General features: G+C 36.7%; 1 protein-coding gene across 18 annotated transcripts in view; it reads right to left on the reverse strand.

Moving 5' to 3' along the window:
• The window catches only part of BNC2 (basonuclin 2), a 354,372-nt gene that overhangs the window by 119,484 nt on the left and 212,185 nt on the right, over nucleotides 1-22,703 (reverse strand). For 17 of the 18 annotated variants that reach the window (XM_035558579.2, XM_050716583.1, XM_050716585.1 and 14 more), the window contains one exon: nucleotides 9,531-9,633. In XM_035558579.2, coding sequence (XP_035414472.1) covers nucleotides 9,531-9,633 — 103 coding nt within the window. Of the gene's footprint in view, nucleotides 1-3,219; nucleotides 3,355-9,530; nucleotides 9,634-22,703 lie in introns of those variants that run through there. The other variant, XM_035558594.2, reaches the window with a different exon arrangement.

Here is a 22,703-nt window from a genome sequence, read left to right on the forward strand (position 1 = left end):
AGCCTGTTGGAGTTTAAGTGTGCACTTAGTCACATTGTCTGAATTTTTAGGTAGCCCTGTGTGGTGCCAGGAGTTGGACTCGATGATCCTTATGGGTCCCTTCCAACTTGGGATATTCTATGATTCTATGATTCTGTGATTCTATGACTTGTTCCCTTCACCATGCCTGAGGCTGGTAATATACCCTCTTCATTGTTCTGCCCTCCTGGATCAGACCCTGGGGGACTGTGTCCATTAGTGCAGACATGGCCTGTGCTGGATTTGTCCTTGGCTCCTGGTTCAGGCCCTCTTGCTGGGCAGCCCCACTCTTGCCCCTTGACACATGGATTGACAGTACCCTTCTATTATATTGGCTAGTCATTCACCTTCAATCTTTCCTATCTCCTAGTCTTCGAAATCTAATGCCTCTTTCCTATAAGCCATTAGCACCTTCGTAAAGATATTCTCTCCCCTTAAAAATGGTGAAATTGATGCCAACATGTATTTTACTGGGACTAACACCATCTGACTGACATACTGTATACAGTGAGACAGCAGCCTAGTTGGTAGTTATGGATTTGTGGGGTGAATCTGGAGGATTTCCATCTTAATTCAGCTGCACCTCAAATTACATTGTGTGATTCATAAGTTCACAGAAAAGTATAGATTGGAAGGGATTTCTGGAGATTTCCTGGTGCAGCCTTCTATTGAAAGCAAGGCCTTAAATCAGGTTATCTAGGGCTCTAGATTTGTCAGTTTGAAGGTTCAATATTTACAGTGAGGGATATTCCACCACTTCTTCAGGACACTTACTCTACCTTTTATGCAGCCTTGAAAATTGTGATGAAAATGCAGCAGGCACTGACCACCTGTTAACACCACTCTGTTAGGATGGAGTACTGAAGCATCATTTCACAAAGGCAAGACAAGACCATGGTGATGCTTAACCCTGTGGTGGCTCATGGGTTCAAGACTATGAGATGCTTTCTCATGTGTGCTAAACCCCCTCAGTTTTCTGAGGAAAACTTCCTGTCCCTAAGTTGATGACAGCTGAAGATGTTCAGATTCTTGGAAGACAGGTTCATACAGCCACCACCACCACCCCTCAACCAAATAAGACACTTGCAAAGGACTGCCATAAAATTCATGTGCTGCAAACATTTCACAAAGCTCCTGTTAAATATCTTTCAGAAAATTTGTTTGTAAACAGTTAGAATATAATTAGACAAGTCTTTGAGACTCATATTATAAATTCTTACATTATGTTTTCCATTTCTAAAATCCAGATGGAAATGGGATAGTAACGTAATACTGTTAAATAACCTGAGACAAGTTTCCTCATAATGGTGCTACAGCTAAAGCCAAAATTCTTCCTGGGAAGTAATAAATAAATAAATAAATACAATTCTTTTGAATTTCACATTTGCAAAACAGAAAGCTGAGGTAAAGTTACCCATGGTATCATCATTACTTTGTAACATCTGAAAGCAGTATGAACTTTTTATTCTTCCAGTCAAGTCCCATGTTAACCTTATGAAGCTATATAGAATGGAGTGGTAGGGTTTGTTTCATTTAGAGCTCTTTCAATTTGTGTTCTGCTTAACCTACTGAACTCTAGTTAATTAAGATGTTCCTATAAACAATTAAGCTTCTTGTAGGATCGTTAAGAAGATATAAAAGTTTATGATGTAATAAAGTGTAATAAAATGATAAAGTGGTTAGTACATCACAGCAGTTCATGTGCAGCAGCATAGGTGTTAAAAGAGACAAGTATGCAGGTACTATGACCTATATATCCTGAAGACTTGTGGATGCATATCACAGAAGAAACGTCGCCATTGCTGCCCCAGAAATCTGCTGGTGATTTGTACCCTCAGGTCTTATGGGATTTATCCTGATCATATGGGAATCAGCCATCTAGTTCCAGACACTTTTTTGCTCCTGTGCTGATGTTATGCTATGTAGTGAACTTCTTATCATAACACTTAAGGGGCAATATAAGGGTTTTACTGACTACCTTTTCAAAAAGCAGCCTCTACTATGTCTGGGAAGAGGGATTCCAAGTGCTAATAAAAATCATCGTTTCTCTTGCCTTCACTCTATTTTGCATATAGAAAGTCTATTTTTTTCCTTACTGGATTCTCTCCTTAGGGAGAGAGGGCAAGTTATCCAAGTTATCTCCTAGCATTTTAGCCTATGTTATTGGGTGCACTAAAGGAGATGAAACCTACTCTGTAAAAAATAATTTCAATAATGATGGGCTCCAAATAAGAATATCTTGCTTTTTTGTAACATTCCCAGTCTAAACCTCTCTGGGCATTGTATAGCTAGTCTAGGTAGATTATAGCTATAAAAGTGGCCTTATGTCTATTTCAGAGACTGGGAAATTTATGTACAGGGAAGCAACTTGAGCAGGACTGCAAAATGTTAGGCAACAATGGAGATGGATAATGAAGATCTGGATAATGAAGATTATGTTTTCAGTTTATATTATCAGGAAGAGAATTGACATGGGCAGAGAAAATTTGTATCTATGATAAACAGATTTCTGATTGTTTCCTAAAACACTGTTCTAGAAATAAGTTATTCTTGCCCCAAACTTTGTGGCTATCTGAGCCACTTAACACATACATGAAATGTCTAGAAAAAAAAAATTATAAAACTCACCCACGAAAGAGAGAGCAAAAGCAGAAATACTGACAACTCTTTTTTAACCATTACAGAGAATTGCTTATTTTTGTAGCCACTTTCCTGTAAAGTATACCTGCAGAAAAGTGCTAAATGCAGTTATACAGAGCAAGAAGACATGATGCCCGCCAATCATACAGACAGAAGTTGAGATTCATAGCAGAAGAATTGTGCTTTTGTACAAGAAATCTTTCTACATGTATATAAATCTTGTATGTAGATATGTAGACACTGTAAAAAATTTCATGGTATTCTTCCAAAATGGGGCCAAGATAAGTCACCTCCAAATCAGTTGCTAACACAAAGCGGACTGTCTGGTTGCAAACAAGAATTGCCAACGAGCATCTGGTGGTTTTAATCCCTGTTCCATGAGAATAGAGTGTTATTAGACATTTAAGATTTTCATACAATAAAATACTCATGATGAGAAAGGGCTTGAGAGCTTCACTTGAGAGCTCTTTTTCACATGAGACAGGGCGGTGTGAATATAGCCCAACTCAGAAGGAAAGGGCACCATGCTTCAGAATGGGTCACAGTCTGTTTAAGGCTTACTTGGCTTTGGAGCAGTCCTTAGCTGACTGTTTAACGTCTGGTTGGGGTAATCTCGTCTGACCACATCCAAGGGATATTAACGTTTTCAAACCTGTGAGCCAGTAGAGTCATGAGAGGAAGACCTAACCTCTTCCTGATTGAGTCAAGCTTTATGACATCCTGAGAGTGGCAAGGAAGAAGAAAAAAAAATATTTTAAATCTGAATGGATCCCCCTGAGAAATCCAAAGTGTGTGTGAACATACAAGTTTCAGAGACTGTGGTCTTCCCACAGAAAAAGCCTTCCTCAGCACCTGCAGAAAGGTAAATTTCCATGAGGACTAAACCCTTGACCATGTAGTTATGCAAGTATCAACTGGATACAAAGATAGAAAAGAAAGTATTTTTATTCGATCTTGGGGCAATTATTTCCTTTATGTCGCTTGTATCTGTCACTTGTATCTCTTTTGCCCAGAAAAACTGTGGATGCCCCATCCCTGAAGGTATTCAAGCCCAGGTTGGACAAGGCCCTGGGCAACCTGATCTAGTGGGTGGCATTCCTGCCCGTGGCAGTGGAGTTGGAACAAAATGACCTTGAAGGTCCCTTCCAACCAAGCTGTTCTATGATTCTGTGATTCCATGACAGACCTTTGAAACAATATTATTTGTCTTGGATGCCCTAGTGCTTGGCTATTTTCTTTTGTTTTTACCTCAGCTCAACTTGCATTAAAGATGATCTCAGACTAACCCAAGGCAAACCCTGCATCACATCATTCCTATCAATGTGGCAGGCTTTAAAACCAGATACTGGGTCAGAGTACCCACAAGATAATAGATTGCATCTTCTCCATGCTTTACTGACCACTTTGGGAATTGCTGATGAAAGGAAGGAAAAGGAAAGACACAAGCAGGAGGGACTTACAAAAAGAGCTTACCAGTAATGAATCAGGTAAAGTTCCTGGAAGCAACTGAGTAATGAAAAATATGTCTCATCCTTCAGGGTCAAAAGGAAGTTATAACATGGTTTAAAAGGTTTTTGTCGGTAAAATACAGGAAAAGCCAGACTAGACCTAAAATAGTTTTACTTATAAAGTCATGAAGAGTTGGCCTTTGCTATCAATGAATTGAGATAATTTCTTTGCCAAAAATCTCTATGTAACTGAAGAAGATAAAGCTATAATGCTCTCAAGTCTTTTTAAAGCATTTTAAAGAATTAACTTAGCTGAAAACAAAGAAACAAGTATGTTTGTTATGCAGAAGTTGTGACTCTTTTAAATATTATGAAACAATACAAAAATAACCCTTTATTTTACCACTAAATTGTAATAGTAGGATTATATTTCCACTTTCCCTTTTTAGTGTTTATATTCTATTATCCCAATTTTAAAGTAAAGAATAACATGGCAGTTCTGCCAGCGTTTAGAGAGACTCTAAGATCTGTAACATGTTTTGATTTTGTTTGTTTGTTTGTTTTGCTTTGTTTTGTTAGAGATGACCTTGGACTTCCCAAACCTGGATTTCTATCACTTGACAGTTTTGGACTGTGAGAAATATAGAAACCCTGCTCATTCTTATTTCAACATAGTGCTCCTCTTCCACTGCCATGTAGCTCACATTTAAAATCTAAGCTTTCTTCCTAGATTAAGCCCATTCAGCAAGTTCAGGGTAAGGGAGGGATGGAATTTTTAACATATCCACAGAATTCTTCTTACTCTATATTTATTTGCTCCTTTCCTTCCTTTCCTTTTCTTTTACTTCACCTTTCTTTTACCTGATAACTTCACAATTTACCATGTAGAAATCACCACTCAGTCATTTGGAAAGAAGAACTCACAGTCATATCATACATTTGGGTTTTACAACAGAGCATTCTCCGTTTTTGGGTGGTCATTCTTTTTGTTGTTAGTCTCATTTACAGCAAGCTAGTGCATGCATTATACAAATAGTGGAAGCAGAAACCTTCCTTCACAAGACAAAAGTAACCTACATGGTGAGTCTCTGAGCATAAGCATTCACTGGGTATGAGGTTTTAAGATGGAAAGGAGTAATGGATTTGCTCTGTGTGATGAAATTTCCTAACGTATATTCTATCTAAACTTCAAGGAACCTAATCTCAAAGGTATTTGAGAAAACGGCCTGGCCAACTGCCTGACTGGAGATGGAACCATACTCTGTTCATACTTCTCTTCATACTCTCATACTCAGAGTTCATACTCTGAGGTACTCATAGAGGTACTAAGGAGTACTTGAATATGTAGCCCTCCTTGAGCTGTGCTGATCGGCATGATGCAGAGGAAAAGACAGCAAAGATTGCTAGAGAACTCTGGGACAAAGAGCACTAGAGTGATCACCGGGAGAAGAAGGGAGGAGGACAATAAAAATGTTCACAGGATACTTCTTTGGTAGAACAGATTGAACAATGTGAAATTCAGATAGTCCAAGAATGCATAATATATCAAAAAGATGTAAAAGACATATTGCTGCTGTCTGATGTCTGATTTGAGTTTTATCAGTGATCAGTTTGAGGGTATGATATAGAACTAGCATTTTTAATTTTCTAACTCTCTTTGAAACAATACACTAGTAATTTCAGACAAGTTTAGTCAAATTATCTTTTTTTTTAAGTCTCTGCAAAGTCTGAGATATCGAAACAAAAGAAACAGAATGAATGTCATAGTAGTTTTAGAGTGCTATGATGTATTTCACCTCAACACAGCTTATTAAAGTGGTTGAAGAAAAAAAAAGGTAGACTACTTCAAATTGATATTGCATTGGGTCTTTTGATCCATGTACAATAGTATTTCTGCTAGTAGCACAGTAGTCATGCTGACACAAATGACAAGCACACAAAGTGAAATCAACATCTTTATACTGAAGACTTGCTAAATTTCTTTCCTCATAAGGTAAGATACGTCTGGAAAGTGAGTGGCAAGTGTTGGTTTTCTTCATTGATTCTAATAAAGTTTACGTGATTTTTTGTGCCAAAGCCAGTGAAGCATCATTACCATCTCCATAAAATGTGGTACTTGTAATATAACAAAAATATCAGAAGAAGCCAGTCCAAATATTCAAGAAAGTCTCTCTCTTTTTTTTTTTTTTTTGGTAGTCATCTTACTATCTTACTTCTACATTATTTAAAGGCCACAAAACAGCAATTGCACATGTTAAAATCAATTTTACTAAAAAAGGAAAACAAACAACTATTAATATTTTAATAGGATTTTTGTTTCACTGTAAGGGCTATACCAAGTACCTTAACAATTAGAAAAAAAAAAAAAAAGGAAATAAGCATAAAAGTTGAGATCTAGGAAATGGCTTCTCAAGTTTAAACCATTCAGCTTTTGTTTTAGAAAATAAATCTCCTTCCAAACTGAATATATGAAGCCCAGGATTCATATGGAAACAAATTAGAACAGTCTATTCATCCAAATCCCTCAAAATATCTATAGTTTCACACTAATAATAACCTATTCCCCATTATGTACAGCAGTTCTAGGGAATGCTATGATACTCCATGCAGTTTTGGGCTTCAGCCTTAAAAATGGTGGTGGTAGGATTACCACTATCATAGAGGGGTGCATGGTAAAAACTCGATAAGCTGAACTTTTGCCAACAGAATCACTTTGACACACACACAAAAAAAAACTTCTCTGATGAGTCTGCTCAAATACAGACATCCTACTTTGGCACCTTCAAACAGATAAAAATTGAACTTGCAGGCAAGTATTCCTTTCAAGACGTGTGCAGCTCATTTCAGGTGAGCAAAGAAAAACATGATAAAGATGAAGGAAGCAGGAAAATAACAGCAACAACAATAAAACAGGACAGCAGCTGCTAAGTGTAATAATACTGTGGTGGCTTTATGCCTTTTCTTGTCCACTCCAAAAATTTCAACATTTTAAAAGGCAATTGTTAACATGTATTAACTCTGCACAGATTAGTCAAGTAATGCATGAGAAGACTGGAGTTCTAGGCCATTTTTGATCAACTGAGTCAATTATGATTCTAGGTTATTAGAACTGAATAAGCATGGTACTTCCTGTTGGAAACACCTATTCTTTGATGATTACATTCAGTAAAGCACTACACCATATGCTAAGCATTTGAGTTGAAATTCATTAATAAAAATCTGAAGGAAACCCTTAATTAAAGCAACAGAAAATAATATTTTCATTCAAGGAGCAACTTCTGAAAGTACAGTGCCAACAGTTTAAAGAAAATCACTTCTGAACAGCACCCTGATTCAGTCATTTTAAAATCCAGGTGCTACAGTGCAATGAATTGTTCAGTCTACTGAATGTAGCTGTCAAAATTCTGGAAAAAAAAGTTAAGATCAAAGATTGAAGCAGATGCATCACAGTCTCCAGGAAGTAATTTATAAGCCTGTGCCTTGAGAACATATATGAAACATACATCTGACTAGTCTTGCTCTGCCATAAAATGTAAATACTCCAGATGAATGTATACAAAGTGTACTAAAAAAAAAAAAAAAAATCAGAGCATTCTTTGCTCAGTGCAGTAGTAAAACAAAGACTCAGTAATAATATATAGCTGTATTAAGTTTTCTACATGGAATGTTAAGTACTCAGGTACAGGAGAAGGTGATGCCTCCATGATTATAACATTCACCTTTCTAGTTTCTGGACTTGTAAAACAGAGCCCTGTGGTTATCTCAGATTACTTTTACATTCTGATTTTAAACTCAACAACCTCACATAAAAGTATTTATCAGAAAAATCTGATCACACTTATAAGATGTATTGATTAAAAACAAGAAGTGGGATACCCATATGTGAGATTCCAAGTGCTAGACTCCTTCTTTCTATTACTCAACAGGAAGACACCCTGGAAAATAGCTAGATGAGTCTTCCCTACCATGGATCAGCAAAACCTCAGATGCTGATTCTACACAAAACCTGAAGTATGCCTGAACTTCAGAATTTTGTGAGGTTTAGTGATCCTTCCAAGAAATGTCAGTCTGGTTATATTGTGGCTGAAGATATTTTTCCAGGAATTAAGAGGAGTGAAAATAGGGATTGTCTCTAGACAATCGAGTACATAATACATCTGCAACCAACTACCATATCAGTGGCATCATGCTATTGTTAGGCAGGATGTACATACTATTATCAAGTGACACAGGACTGAATCATACCTACATTCCTGTTTTTTTGTGTTTTTTTTTTTTTTCCAGGTATGTGAATGTTTTAAAAACTTCTCTGGCATTCTTTTCTGTTGAATTTGCTGAGCATTCACACTTGCAATAAGTCAGCAGTCTCAGGCAGAAATACACACAATCATGCACTAAGTAAGTAGAGATCAAGTGCATGTTTGAGGTACTAAGCTTCCAACCCATGTCTCACTAAAATAAAATAAAATAAAATAAATAAAATAAAATAAAATAAAATTCAGAAAGTATAACACACTGATTGTCTGCTGGAAGTGGAGAATGAAGATTGTGCTTGCTTAGATGTCAATAGCCTGGACCATGAGAAGAAATCTTCAATTTCTTCTGTAAGCATAGTCTTCCTGGTTTTTTTGTTTGTTTGTTTTTTGTTTGTTTTTTTGTTTTTCTCCCCATCTTAGGTATTCTCCTTTGCCATGTAATTGTTTATTCAGCTCTGTCTTTCTGTCTCATATATATCTTAATCCAGACTGTCAAGAAAAATGAAGTCAAATGCACAAAATAATTTAAAAAAATATTTTACTTTTTCTTCCCATAAAAAAAAGTAAAAAAAAAAAATTACACAAAAAGGAAGGCCTGCAAGTATAGTTTGATGCCTTATAAAATCTGGGGATTCTGATCCTTCTATTCTTTCTTCACCTACTTAAACATGGGGAAGAGATGTTCAACACACTGATCATGTGTGCATACTGTTAATGAGCCAAATAGGATACACCGATTTCACTCTGATATTCAAGTTCTGAAAGGTTGACATTGATATGTTTGAATTTCCATCAGTCTCAGCAACCTATTGGCTGACACTTATTTGCAATATAAACTCTGCTGTGCAACTATGTGATAAACCTTTTGCCTTTCTGCTAAGGCCTGCTAGAACCACGTTACTTCCTGGAGGCTAGAATATATTTTTGAGCTGTACACAAGCTGCTGAACTCCTGTGGCACCTATTGCCCAAGTAATCGACCCTCACGTTTCCATCCTAGAAATCATTACAAAAAAACCACGTACTTGCACAGACCCAGACTGCACCTACATACCTGCACAGATGAACAGGTATCACTACTGTCTGTGGCACTCCAGCTCTTAGTATTTACAGAGACTGAGAAAGATGGACAGAACAGAAAAGACAAACCCAGAACAGACATTTCTTACCATGTGCCACCCAGCCATGTTTACACTGATCACAGGTTCTCAGGTTAATCTTTCCTGGCTGAAAACATTCACATGTGCAATTTACCAGTGTACAGCGGATGGCCTGGAAAAAGAAACAGAAAACACATATTAACATCTTTCTCCCCTCTTGTACAAATTTGTTGTGAGAGCCATAAGGGTATTCCACAGTAACAAACAGCCTTCTAACATTTAAAGTATTGCTCATTCTTTTAAGTAGGGATTAATTTTCTTTCAAAAACATATATCAGTATCCCTGAGCAATGCTTATTCAATAATAACATATTCTGTTTTTCCATGAAGACGAATACAACTAAAGTGTTTGAAAGAATTGCTCTATTTCCTCTAGGATAAAAAGAAAAAAAAAAAAAGTGCAAAGACAAGGATTCTCTAAGTGTTCCACAAATTTTCTGATTTTGAATCACTGGCCTGAAGGAAAATGTTACTAGTGATGACTTCCCAAAACAGCACATCAGCTTAATTAAAACAAAGCATAAAACAAGGAAATGAAAACATATAAAAATGAATACTGCAGATCTCTTTCCCCTCCCCCCAAGGTATCCAAAAGTTATTCACAAGTTTCCCTGTTGGAGCTCTCATAATGTGCAATTCCATTACATTAGAAAGGAGTCATGGATTTGATGTTTTCCTAAAATAGGGTAAAATTATGGTAGAAGAATAGGTCTGTCTCATAATACATCTTGTAACTTTACTTTTCTTCTTTCATTTTTGCCAATATCTGGGCCTAACACTTCATTTCTTAGCATTCTGTATCTGTCAAACATGTACCATAGAACCACAGAATATCCCAAGTTGGAAGGGATGCACAAGTATCATCAAGTCCAACTCCTGGCTCCACACAGGACTACCCAAAAATCAGACCAAGTGTCTGAGGGCATTGTCCAAACACTTCTTGAACTCCAGCAGGCTCAGTGCCATGACCACTGCCCTGGGGAGCCTGTCCCAGTGCCCAACCACCCTCTGGGTGCAGAACCTTTTCCTAACACCCAGCCTGACCCTCCCCTGTCCCAGCCCCATGCCGTTCCCTCGGGTCCAGTCGCTGTCCCCAGAGAGCAGAACTCAGCGCCTGCCCCTCCGCTCCCCTTGTGAGGGAGCTGCAGGCTGCCATGAGGCCTCCCCTCAGCCTTGGGCTGAACAAACCAAGGGACCTCAGCTCCTCCTCATACGTTTTGCCCTATAGACCCTTCACCATTTTTGTAGCCCTCCTTTGGATGCTCTCTAATAGTTTATGTCGTTCTCATACCGTGGTGCCCAAAATATACGTAATTCTCTCTTTTGCAAAAGAAGGAATTACTTCAAAGCAGTGAAGCTAAGATGCCAGTCCCATGCAGAGATCTAAAATTTGCTTATATAATACACCTCATTAAAATCTCCCCTCCATTTCAAAAATGATTTCAAAACCTACATAGGTTTACTTGAGAGAGGCTAACTATAGTCACAGAAAAGCAAATATTGAATGGGACTTTTTAAATGTGTAACAGACTTATGTTTTTAGTGTAGAAGAAGACCTCTGCACTTCAAACTGCTACTAATAAATCTACGGCACACATTTAGATGTAATTTGCATGGAGATTTCTGAGACATACAGGCTTATTCTGATCATTCACAGATTAACAATCTACTGTAACTACCAGAGCTGCCAGGAAAAGATATCTCTATACATTTAGATGCAATCAATGATTACACAGGGGCTAAGGTGGGGGAAGGGTGCTTAGCTCCTATGGCCGCAGACATACTGAAGCGTTGTGAATTCTCTTGCATCTTCCAAACAATTAACACACTCCCATACACACTCCATCCATATCAAAAAAGAGTTACCTTAACAATATTGTCTTAAAGAAAATTACATTCAACATTAACTTGCCCAAGCTAGATTCCTTGGTTACTGACAATAAAAAACATTCAAAGTTATTTTGTTTTCTCTCTTTACTTATCTATCTGCATCACACAGCATTTATAGCCATTTGTAGTTCACTGATCCAATTAAAACCTGTATTTCTCCAATAAATTTCTGATAGGGGTGTCCTTTTTTCCTCTGTCTTAACAGTTCTTTTACTACCTTTTACTCTCAAAAACCTTGCAGGGGAAAAAATATCCTGCTCTATTATGCCTGACACTTCAGGGTCTCAGTCCCAATGTCACCAGTCCAATTACTCATTAGCTAGGTTATAAAACACTGCTGTATGTATGCGTGATTAAAAGAATTAGCAATATGAAATATAAGGGTACCAAAGTGCTGACTGTGCAAGAATAATATATGTGTTTGTGGGATATGAGGAAAAAATTCTCCAGAAAGGTCCTGTTTCGTGTTCAATAGTTTATTGACTCAGTAATATATCAGGTCTCCACCAGTCAGTAATGGTGTTCTTTCTCTAATATGTTCATTAATTAATGAACTCTGTAATTAATTGTACTGCAAAAAGAAAGAAGGCCTTACAAAAAAGGATTTTTATGTTATGATAAAAGGTTTTCTCCACCTTTTTGAATTTCTGCACGAATGTGACATGTACTGTACACACACTGACATGTACATTTGCTGTACAGTGTGTATAATGTGAGTAATATCCTTATAGCATATGTACATATACTAGATGAAATTGTGTCATTTGGTAGAGTTTCTTTATTAAAGCCCATCCTCACCAGCATTTCCATTAGACCTCTACATTTTTTATTTTTTTTTCTTAGAGGTTAACAGGTTGCCTGTAAAAATTGGATTCAGCTTGAACCTGAAATACAACGTTTCAAGCTAAGAGTGAGTTTTATTACACACATTCAAAAATGATCTATTTAGCCATTATAAATTATGAGATGGGGAAAAAAAAAGCCTAGAGGTTTCATGTTTCTTTTCCCTGAGTTAAAGAGCATATTGACAGTGTAAAGTGTTGAAAGGCACTGAGAAACTAGTAAGCTTTCTGTCTTTTATATATACCCTCCAAAAATTCATCCAAACTTTACAGAAACATGAAAACATCTATTTGGTCCTCAAATAACTAAATCCAAGAAGTCTTCAGAAAGAGTTTCGTATTTTTACTAAGTAATATGGATTGGCATGAGAAACTCTGAAGACAAATAGCATGGCCCAAACTTCAGCCTGGCCTCACTTGGCTGCTTTTTCTGCAAAACAGATGTTGACGCCAGGTTGTAAACTGGTATCAATACTTTCCCAGCCCATCATGGAAAATCCCATGCATACTTCTCAGTGATGAGGATAACCCCGCAAACTGCAAGATGCTCATTTGGGACTGGAAAAACACATATTCTATTCCATATTCCTATATGGTTTTAGGCAAATGACTCTGTAAGCCTGACACCCACATTCCCTAAACGATAACATGATGCAATGACAGTAAATTGCTGCTGTCAGTGTAAATGCAACATAAGTGATGGAGCCTCTTGAAAATCTCAAGTAGAATTTAGTCCTTATTTCAAAGATTCATTTTTCCACTTTACTTGGTTAATCCAGATCACTACCTCAGATCACTACAATCCAACATGAAACCAGTGTAACCCTGTGGAGAGAAGATTCAAGTGTGTGACAAGTGTATGTTCCTACACACACGCACAGCATTGGCATGAATGAACACATGGACCTTCACAAATGCAACAAACATATGTACTGAGCCTTGCAAGGATGTATATCTGAATTATTAACAATATCTACTTTTTTTTTTTTCCAATAGCATTTAATTAATACATATGAAGTGCTGAGAGCGTAACAGGATCAGGAATGACCCAGAACAGAAAGGGAAGATGAAGGTGTTGTGGATTCATCTAAGAATTCAAGGCTTTAATGCTGTCCCTCCACTCCCCAGCGCCAGTATTTTAAAGAAGAGAGAGGATAAAAGTCCAGTAGCTGGTGTGCTTGTAGGTAGTAGCATGGATTGGCATTAACTGTGATTGGACATTTGTTACTCCTTAATTCGAAAGGGGCGGGGTCTGGAGGATTGCAGAGATCTGGAGAAATTTTGCAGCAGCTAAACATTGTAGCCATTGTTCAACCCTGATAGAAAGCAGGTATAAAAAATGCAAGGGTGTAGCAAACCTAAACTTTTTCCAGAAAAGTGCTTCTGAACGAGTACTGCTAGGCTTTCCAGAAGCCACCCATTAATTCTACTTTTGTAATGTGTCACTAAAAAGTGTATGTAACAGGGCACTATGTGTACGACGACACTATGTTATAAGGATAGAAACAGAAATTTTTCCTGACTAAGCCTTTTCTCAGAAATGCATCCAAGAAAGACAAACAGAAGGAAAAGAAACCAAAAAGCTGGCAAAGAGAAACAGCAGAATCATCACATGCAGGCTCCCTGCATTCAAGAGGATAGCAAACCATGTGTTCAGATGACAGCTTGCACGTTAAAGCCCTTAACCAACCTCTAAAACATGGTTTCCTGTAGCAGCTTGAAAGGTGCCACGGTGTTCTACCACACCAACAACCTGCAGATAATAGCAGTTCTCAGGTATCTTTATACATCCCTTCCATGCAGCTCCTGTCATAACACTTATTGCATTTATACCAAAAATACAGCGGCCTTTGAGGATATTTTAAAATAGCAGTGGACGAAATGGATTGGATTACAATAGAATTGTTTTAAATAATTTACACAACTGATTCCTTAAATCTTAATTTAATGCTATTAAGGTTTAAAAACAAAATATCATATACTAAAATAAATTAATACTTTTATAATTGACAATGAAGCATTCAGAAATATCCTGCTGCTCTGTTTGAGATTTTCTTCCTGAAGAATGCAATCCATAAAGAAAGGAACATTGAATACTATTAAATCACGTGGCCTGCTACACCTACGCGTAAATTAGCATGGATAATATTAAGATATGTTATTCCTGACTTCTGTGGGTTTCCCCCAAACCAAGGATGTTCATTAGTTTGGGTGATTTAATTATATAACAAGTAAATATTATTCACAAATTAATAGAAACAGCCAATAGCAGTAATGGAAAAATCAATCTGGCTGCCTGATTTGCAGAGTTTCCATGAGATAGGAAGCAGTAAGCTATCATGAAAGGGATCACAGTATGGGAGAAGGAGGAACACATATAAAGAAGAGGCATGATTACTCCTCTGGAGTTTTACAAGTTACCACAAAAGATGGAGAAAGTTAAAAATGATGCAATACTTTGGAGAGACTTACCTTTACAACTTAGTTAATTCTGAATTTTAATAGCTGGTCTAACAAATAATTATAATAATAACCTTATTTTATTTTGTGACAAAGCTCCTACAATGCTGTGAAGCTAAATATCTTACTGAAGTCTCATTTACATCCATACTGAAGTCTCGTTCACATTCCATACAGTGGGCAGGGTAACATATTCTTGCTCTTGATGTCCTTTCCTCGTTTTCCTGCTGTGCAAAAAAGTATCTAAGAAATGTCTCACATCAGTCCATGATACAACGGACTGCTGTGCACCTGAACAGACAGTGGAGTCAACTCTACTAACTTTATTTGCATGGAAGTTCCACCTACTGGATGGACCTATCCTAAATGCCTATCCTAAAGCAGATGCCTATCCAGATGCCTATCCTAAAGCATCTGCCACACATTTATTTTATTCAGTCCACACAATCCAAGTCCACTGCCACCAATCACAGGAGCACAATAGTGAGGATGATTTGGTTCCATGTTGGTGAAAACTTTTTAATGAGAATCCAGCAAACTGATGCATAAGTACAGTTTCTTACTGCTCCTTTAAAATCAGCAAGTCTCTACATGAGCGTGCACTCTGCACAAAAGTATTAGTTTAGTATTAGCGATAGGGTTTTGAAACATAAACATATACATACATAGATTTAAAATTTAGTTTTTGTGTAGTGTGGTAATTCATGAGGTCTCTAACTTTTAGTAACAAGGGCAAGAGCTCTACATACTTAATTGACAGAATAAATTGTTTTATTTATTGTTTAAAAATTTAAAATGTCTAGTAATTTGTCAAAAACTGATTTCGGTGAAATGAAGGTAATTATTGGGGATGTAAAGTGCACTGCTTGCAGCTTACCTCTCAACTTTAAGAAAAGAAATGTGATAAATGCAATCTTTTATTTCTACCCTCTGTTTACTTTTCAATTGTATGTTGCAAATACCCCATATCTAATTTTGAACTAATATTTTATTGAAAGTAAATAACATTGTTATTGGGAGAACAATTTAAAGACACATAGCAGTTTATCTTGAAACATCATGGCATATCAAAATAATCATGCAAAGTTAATGAACAGGAGATTGATGAGAGACAGAAATCCATTCTTTTGTTGCTGTATGTGATTCCTGAGAAAAATATATATGAAGCAGCAGACAACAGCTAAGTCTTGCAAGTAGTCTGGCATCTTTTCTATGGAGCATCTTCTTTGTCATGACATTTTTTCTTACCATTTCTCGGTTATAAATTGAAGAAGATAAAGTCTGTCTATATAGGTCTCTGCTGTATCTCAGTACAGGATTGTACCATACTACAGTTTTAAGTTGATTTTTTTAATAGTTTTTGATGACACTTATCATATGCTCTTAAACAGCACTTAGAATCTGTGACTTTCCTTCTTTACTCCTGTAGAAATCCCAAGAAACAAACAAACAAACAAACAAACAAAACCCTCTTCTTTCATCAATTAGATATTATTTTTAAAAAGATCACAGCATATTTTTTTGCTGTTAATAGCAAAGTTCCCGATGAATTCATAGTATATTTAATAGCTGGCAAATCTGAAGTACAACAGAGTTTGTTTTATATTAACACCAAAAGGAGGATTAGTTGCATACTGGTATTTAGGAAATGCCCAAGTTGACCCTCCCCTAGTAAGCTTCGCATCATAGGGATTTTTTTGTGCTTTATAGACAACCACAATACTTAAGTGAAAAGATAACCAAATCTTGGATGTGGGCAATAAAAAATATGCAGGGGTTCTACTTCAAGCTGGATGTTATGACTGTCTTTTGTATTTGTGACCACAAACTTGTGTCCTTATTGAATTGCTGGCACTTTTGACAGGATTTGGAAAAATAACTACAGATGTTGTGGGCTGCCAAATACTTTCATAATTCATCGTTGGCAGATAATTGCACCTACAAAGTTATGAGGCAATCACTATGTGTCAGACCTTGGGTAAATTTCACTAATCATTTAAACCTGTAAGCATTAAAAAATAAAAAATAAAAAATTCCAAGAACATGGATAAGTTTCACGTGTCCCATCCCATCCATCCCCTCCCCCTTATTTACTGTTGTCTGTGGCTACTCTGTGCTTCAGAATGTTTAACTGGTGAAAAACTGTACTAGTTCGGAGTTTATATAAATCAGTGTATTTGATTCTAAAGTTAATTTCTGGAGAGAAAATTCCCAGGAAAAAAACATATATAAGGGAAAAAAAGAAAACTCCTATAAAATGAGACAAGCAGATAGACAGAAATCAGTACATCTTTCCTAATCCATTGGGGTGGAAATGTGTGCCATATACTTTCTACAGGGTATACATGCAGTAGTATTTCTCTCTCTGTAGGAAGACCAAATGTCTTCATCATGAAATTCCGATACAATTACACTTTTTAAAGTCATCTACAATTTTTACATGGATAATTTTGCAGCCAAAACACTGGGAAGAAAGAGGAACAACTCAGCTCTGATCCTGTGCCTGCCACTCTCATAGAGGCACTGCATAGTATTGAATAAGTCACTTAACCACTCATTTTCAAACTGCCCAAACTGTAAAAAATGGGTAATGGTATTAGATACCATTTTCAGAGATAAGATTAAGAAACTGCTCACACAACACAATGAAGTATGAGCATAGATATTAAGGCACAAGTGTGAAGCATATCATTTCATCTGTTGGCACAAAAAAAAAAAAAAAAAAAAAAACACTTTTTTAATTATACAACCTTAGAAAAATTTAAACTTCAGAAAGGAATAATTTTAAACAGAAGAATTACTTTGTAGGCCTTAGAGAAAATAATCTTCATTGATAGATGACCATTTTAACATGAACAATTATAAGCTAATAATGAGTTGCTCAAACCAAAAAAGACTACTTGGGAATATGTTTATAATTTGAGCAGTTTTAAACATCCATACAGTGCAATGAGGCTTCTCATTTCTCCCCCATTTGGAGATAGGCAAATAGCTTCTGAGTTGCTGACTGCATTGCAGTATTTTATTAGCAATTTTACATCACACTAGATTAGTATTGTTTCTTACTTGTATTTATTTTCACTAATACAATTTGAAAGGTACTAATATTGTTATATTTCTCTGTGGCATTCATGGAAACAGTTACTAATACAATATGAAGGGAAACATGCTAACAAGATAGAAAGCTGTTAATAGGATAAAACAGCTTTTCACAGAGTAAGAACAACCTAGCCTTCAAGTATTTTACAGAACCATTTTCAATTCTTCTTGAGAAAGTTGTAGGAAATGAATGAAGACTAAGAAAGAAGGGAAAATCAATCAAACAAACAACAACAACAACAACAAAAACCACATTCGTAATCATAGAATCATAGAATCATTTTGGTTGGAAAAGACCTCTAAGGTCATTTAGTCCAACCTTTAACCTGGCACTGCCAAATCCACCATTAAATCATGCCACTAAGCACAACATCCTACATCTACATGATTTCTGAAGACCTCCAGGGATGGTGACTCAACTGTTTCCCTGGGTAGCCTGTTCCAATGCCACACAACCCTTTCATTGAAGAAATTTCTCCTAATATCTAACCTAAATCTCCTCTGGTGCAACTTAAGGGCATTTCCTCTTGTCTTATCAATTGGTGGTTGGGAGAAGAGACTGATTCCCATTTCGCTATAGCCATCTTCAAGGTAATTGTAGAGTATGATGAGGTCTCCCCTGAGCATCCTTTTCTGCAGGCTAAACAGCCCCAGCTTCCTCAGCCACTCTCATAAGACTTGCTCTCCAGGCCCTTCACCAGCTTTGTTGCCCTTCCTTGGACAAGCTCCAGCACCTCAATGTCCTTCTTATAGTGAGGGGCCTAAAACTGAACACAGTATTCAGGGAGCAGCCCCATCAGAGCCGCGTACAGGGGGCCAATCACTTCCCTAGTCCTGCTGACCATGCTATTTCTGATACAAGCCAGGATGCCGTTGGCCTTCTTGGCCAACTGATACACTGCTGGCTCATATTCAGCTGGCTATCAACCAGCACCCCCTGGTCCCTTTCCACTGGACAGCTTTCCAGCCGCTCTTCCCCCAGCCTGTAGTGCTGCATGGGGTTGCTGTGCTCCAGGTACAGGACCCAGCACTTGGCCTTGCTGAATTTCATACAGTTGGCCTCAGCCCATCAGTCCAACTTATCCAGATCCCTTTGCAGAGCCCTCCTACCCTCAAGCAGTTCAATACTCATGCTTGACTTGGTGTTGTCTGCAAACTTACTGAGGGTGCACTTGCTACCCTCATCCAGATCATTGATTAAAATATTGAAGAGAACTGGCCCCAGTATGGAGCCCTGTGAAACACCACTTGTAACTGGCTTCCAACTGGATATATGCGTATTCACAACTCTTTGGGCCTGGCCACCTAGCTGGATTGTATTTAAGTTAAGAATCACTATTAAAATCTTCTGGTACTTCCAAAACTGGAAACCTGTACCAATGAATGCTACATAGACTTTTATAGAGAAAATAAACATAACTCAGAATAGCTCTGTCCTTTTCCTGGAACTTTCTGTAAGCCACATTACTCCTGATCCTACACACTCAGCTCACAGTACTGCCAACAGGATATTCTACAAAGACTGCAGGTACAATATCACCCTAGGTTTCTATAGCATGCAATACAAGCCTAAGGTTTCCAGAAATCAAAAGCAAAGTTGTTTGCACTAAAAAAATTAAGATTGACAAGAGCTTCTTTGCTTAAAATTTGAAGAAAAACACATGGTTTATTTAAGAATGAGTTTCTGTGTGCCTGAGAGAATGTTAGCAAATACGGGCATTTCTTCTTATAGATGAAAAACATGTTATGAAACCTACTCTGTCGATTGTTGGAGTTCAGTCAGTGGTCAGTGCTGGATGGGTACCCAGCAATGTGGATGGATGGACAGACCTATGAAAGGCCTCACAGAGCTTCCTCTACCATTAACTATTTTAGAGATTAACATTGCTAGCTCCACCCTGATACTCACCTCGGTGAGCACAACAACTAGGGTCTTCTTTAGAGAGCGAGCAGCTTGCACTTGTTTTACTCCCCTGCCAACCTCAGAGCAATCATTCTCCATTACTGTTTCTGAATTGAACAACTGAATGGTTTACGATTTCTAGATCACTTCTGCACACAAAATTATTGCTTTTATAAGGAAAGAGAAAAACACCCCACAAACTGAAGAGTATTATTAAGCCATTGATAGTCAAACTATAACTAGTTTCCTTTCTATATACCTTATTGACACCTCTGCAGGAAAAAATAAATAAATATATTGATCTCTGCTGGCAACTACATGAGACAAAGTAGCCTCTGAGATATAGAAGTAGAAATGACATTCCCATAGTGTTGTATCAGCCTTACTATTCACAACAGAATTCCATTTCCTCACAACAAACATAGATAAACAAAGAAGGTACATAAATGAATAATACTTGAAAATTGTGATGTAAAATTCCCTAAAAAAGGAAAAAATTCCTGTAACCTACAAAAAAAAAAAAAAAGACTTTGAGCCTGTTGATGTGTCACACGCGGAAGGAAATAATTAACAGTCTTTGTCACATTACACAAATGATGGGGTCACTAATCCATGAAGGAAGATTTAGTCAATAGATCGTAAATAGTTCAAAAAAATTATTAGAATCTGTTTAATAAAACATCTATTCTTCAAATAGTTTCTACGCAATTTAACCAGAAAATGATGAGACCTTTTAAGTTCTTAAAGGTCATCAGATAAACAGCTCATGTTATTGAGACTAGTTTTATTTGGTCTCAAACAGTACAGTCTGCCCAGTACAAAACACAAGTGAAAACATAAATATACAGAAATACCATCTTTAACAGATAAATAAGGATTTTTTTAAAATAAGAAATCTCTTATAAGAAAAACATAAATGGCAACACAAAATGATGTCAGCAAAATCAGAAGTTATGTTTTTTTGTTTTCCAACCTTTCTTTCTATAAAACAAAAGAATAAGCGTAATCTGATTTTAACAAAGTAAAATGCAGTTTGGCTCCTGGAATAGCTATTTCTTTCTGTCCACATATTTGGGAAGACATTCTCCTTAAGAAATATCAAAAACAAATTATTTATTGCCTAACCTGCTCTTCCAAGACAATTTCACTTTTCAGGCTTTTCTTTACCATCTCAGACATTACTGTTTTCTGGATTCTAAATGATGGGCTTTCAGCTTGGCCAAAAACAAAACAAAACAAAACAAAACAAAACAAAAACAACATGGTTTTAGACTGCATTGTACTGCATTTCATTCAGTGAAAACAGTGGTTGTAGAAGCTCCATAAAAAAGCTAAAAGGTTTTATTTTTCAGAAAAGAAGTTATTATTAGAAGATTTTGAATATTTTCTAAACTGAAAAGTGTCTTTTCTATCTCATCTAGATCAAACTTTATGTTCTAAAGTTATAATGTATAACAATAAATTCTGAGGTAAGTAAATCAGAGACTCAATCTTTCAGTGTTCTTTCAGTGATCAATTCTGTCAACCACAAACTGATTCTATAAGAACAAGGAGACCAAGACCATGGAACCTCTCTCTCCCCCCTCCCCCCTAAAAAAAAAATCCAGATTTACAGGTGTACATTTTTCTCATCATTAGATATCGTTGTTCACTAACCATCCTCAAATTTGTATTTCTTTCATGTAATCTTGAGAGATATCTTGGCCAGAAAGGAGCATGATCACATGTACAACCGCTTATTAAGAGGGAAGGGGAGGGGTAGGGGGAAAGGGAGGGCTAGGGCGGGAAGGGAACAAGAAAAACAAGAGGAAGAGAAAAGAGAAGAGAAGAGAAGAGAAGAGAAGAGAAGAGAAGAGAAGAGAAGAGAAGAGAAGAGAAGAGAAGAGAAGAGAAGAGAAGAGAAGAGAAGAGAAGAGAAGAGAAGAGAAGAGAAGAGAAGAGAAGAGAAGAGAAGAGAAGAGAAGAGAAGAGAAGAGACGAACATTATTGGTTTTCTCTGAAGGATTTTCTTTTATACATAGCTTTATCCTATAATTTTGTCCCAGTTGGGCACACTGCCTAAATTTAAACACAAACAGTCAAGCAATGAAGAAACATTACCACATTTACTGTGAACAAAAACTCCCAGTTGTACAGTGAAATTTTAATACATTTCAACTTATCTCTTTTACTAATGGGGAGAGTACAAACCCTGTAGGAATTCGCTTTGCAAACTGGTAATTACAGTAGACTCACTTTTTTATAATGCATATGTATAGTTAGACACAAGAACCATAGCTGCCCTTTTGATGTAGGTTACAATAGGAATGTTTAAAAAAATTATGAAAATCTACAGCAATTCTAAAGGAATTCATTATTTCATAGGAAGTTGTCCTTTAGCTATACACAAGAACACAAATACACGGAATACAATATAATACACATATATTCATATATTTATTTGCTTTTATAAGCTAAATCACAAGCTTTAAATTTATTTATTTTTTATTTTTTTTACCTCTCCCAATGTCCCAACATACAGCATAAATCTGCCCCTACTGGTGCAAAGTTGGAGTTTCCATCCTACATTATCAAGTATGAGCTCAGAACAATATTTTTGTTCTCCCAGGCCTCTTCTCCACAACCTTCAAATTTAAATAGTTTTGAACTTCAAATTTATGTCTCATTAAATCATTATAACACATATTTAAAAGCACTATTTCAACTGCATAGATTTACAACATACAATGTCCATTTCAGCTAAGACAGGACATGCTGTGTCTGGCAGAACATGTTTGAAGTGTACACAAAGACAGGTTTAATTTATTCTGAGGGGGCATGAAATCAAAGTAAGATCTACTGGCACTGTCATACATAGGGACAATATTTATAATATAATTGTGAGAAGACAGATATTTTTACTGAAAAAAAAAAAAGAAAAAGTGCAAGATAAATAAGGGACTGCAACAATATACATATTTTCAGTTCTTTTAAGCTTTACACTGTTTT

Source organism: Cygnus atratus, chromosome Z, assembly GCF_013377495.2.
Source record: "Cygnus atratus isolate AKBS03 ecotype Queensland, Australia chromosome Z, CAtr_DNAZoo_HiC_assembly, whole genome shotgun sequence".
Classification (NCBI taxonomy): Eukaryota; Metazoa; Chordata; class Aves; order Anseriformes; family Anatidae; genus Cygnus; species Cygnus atratus.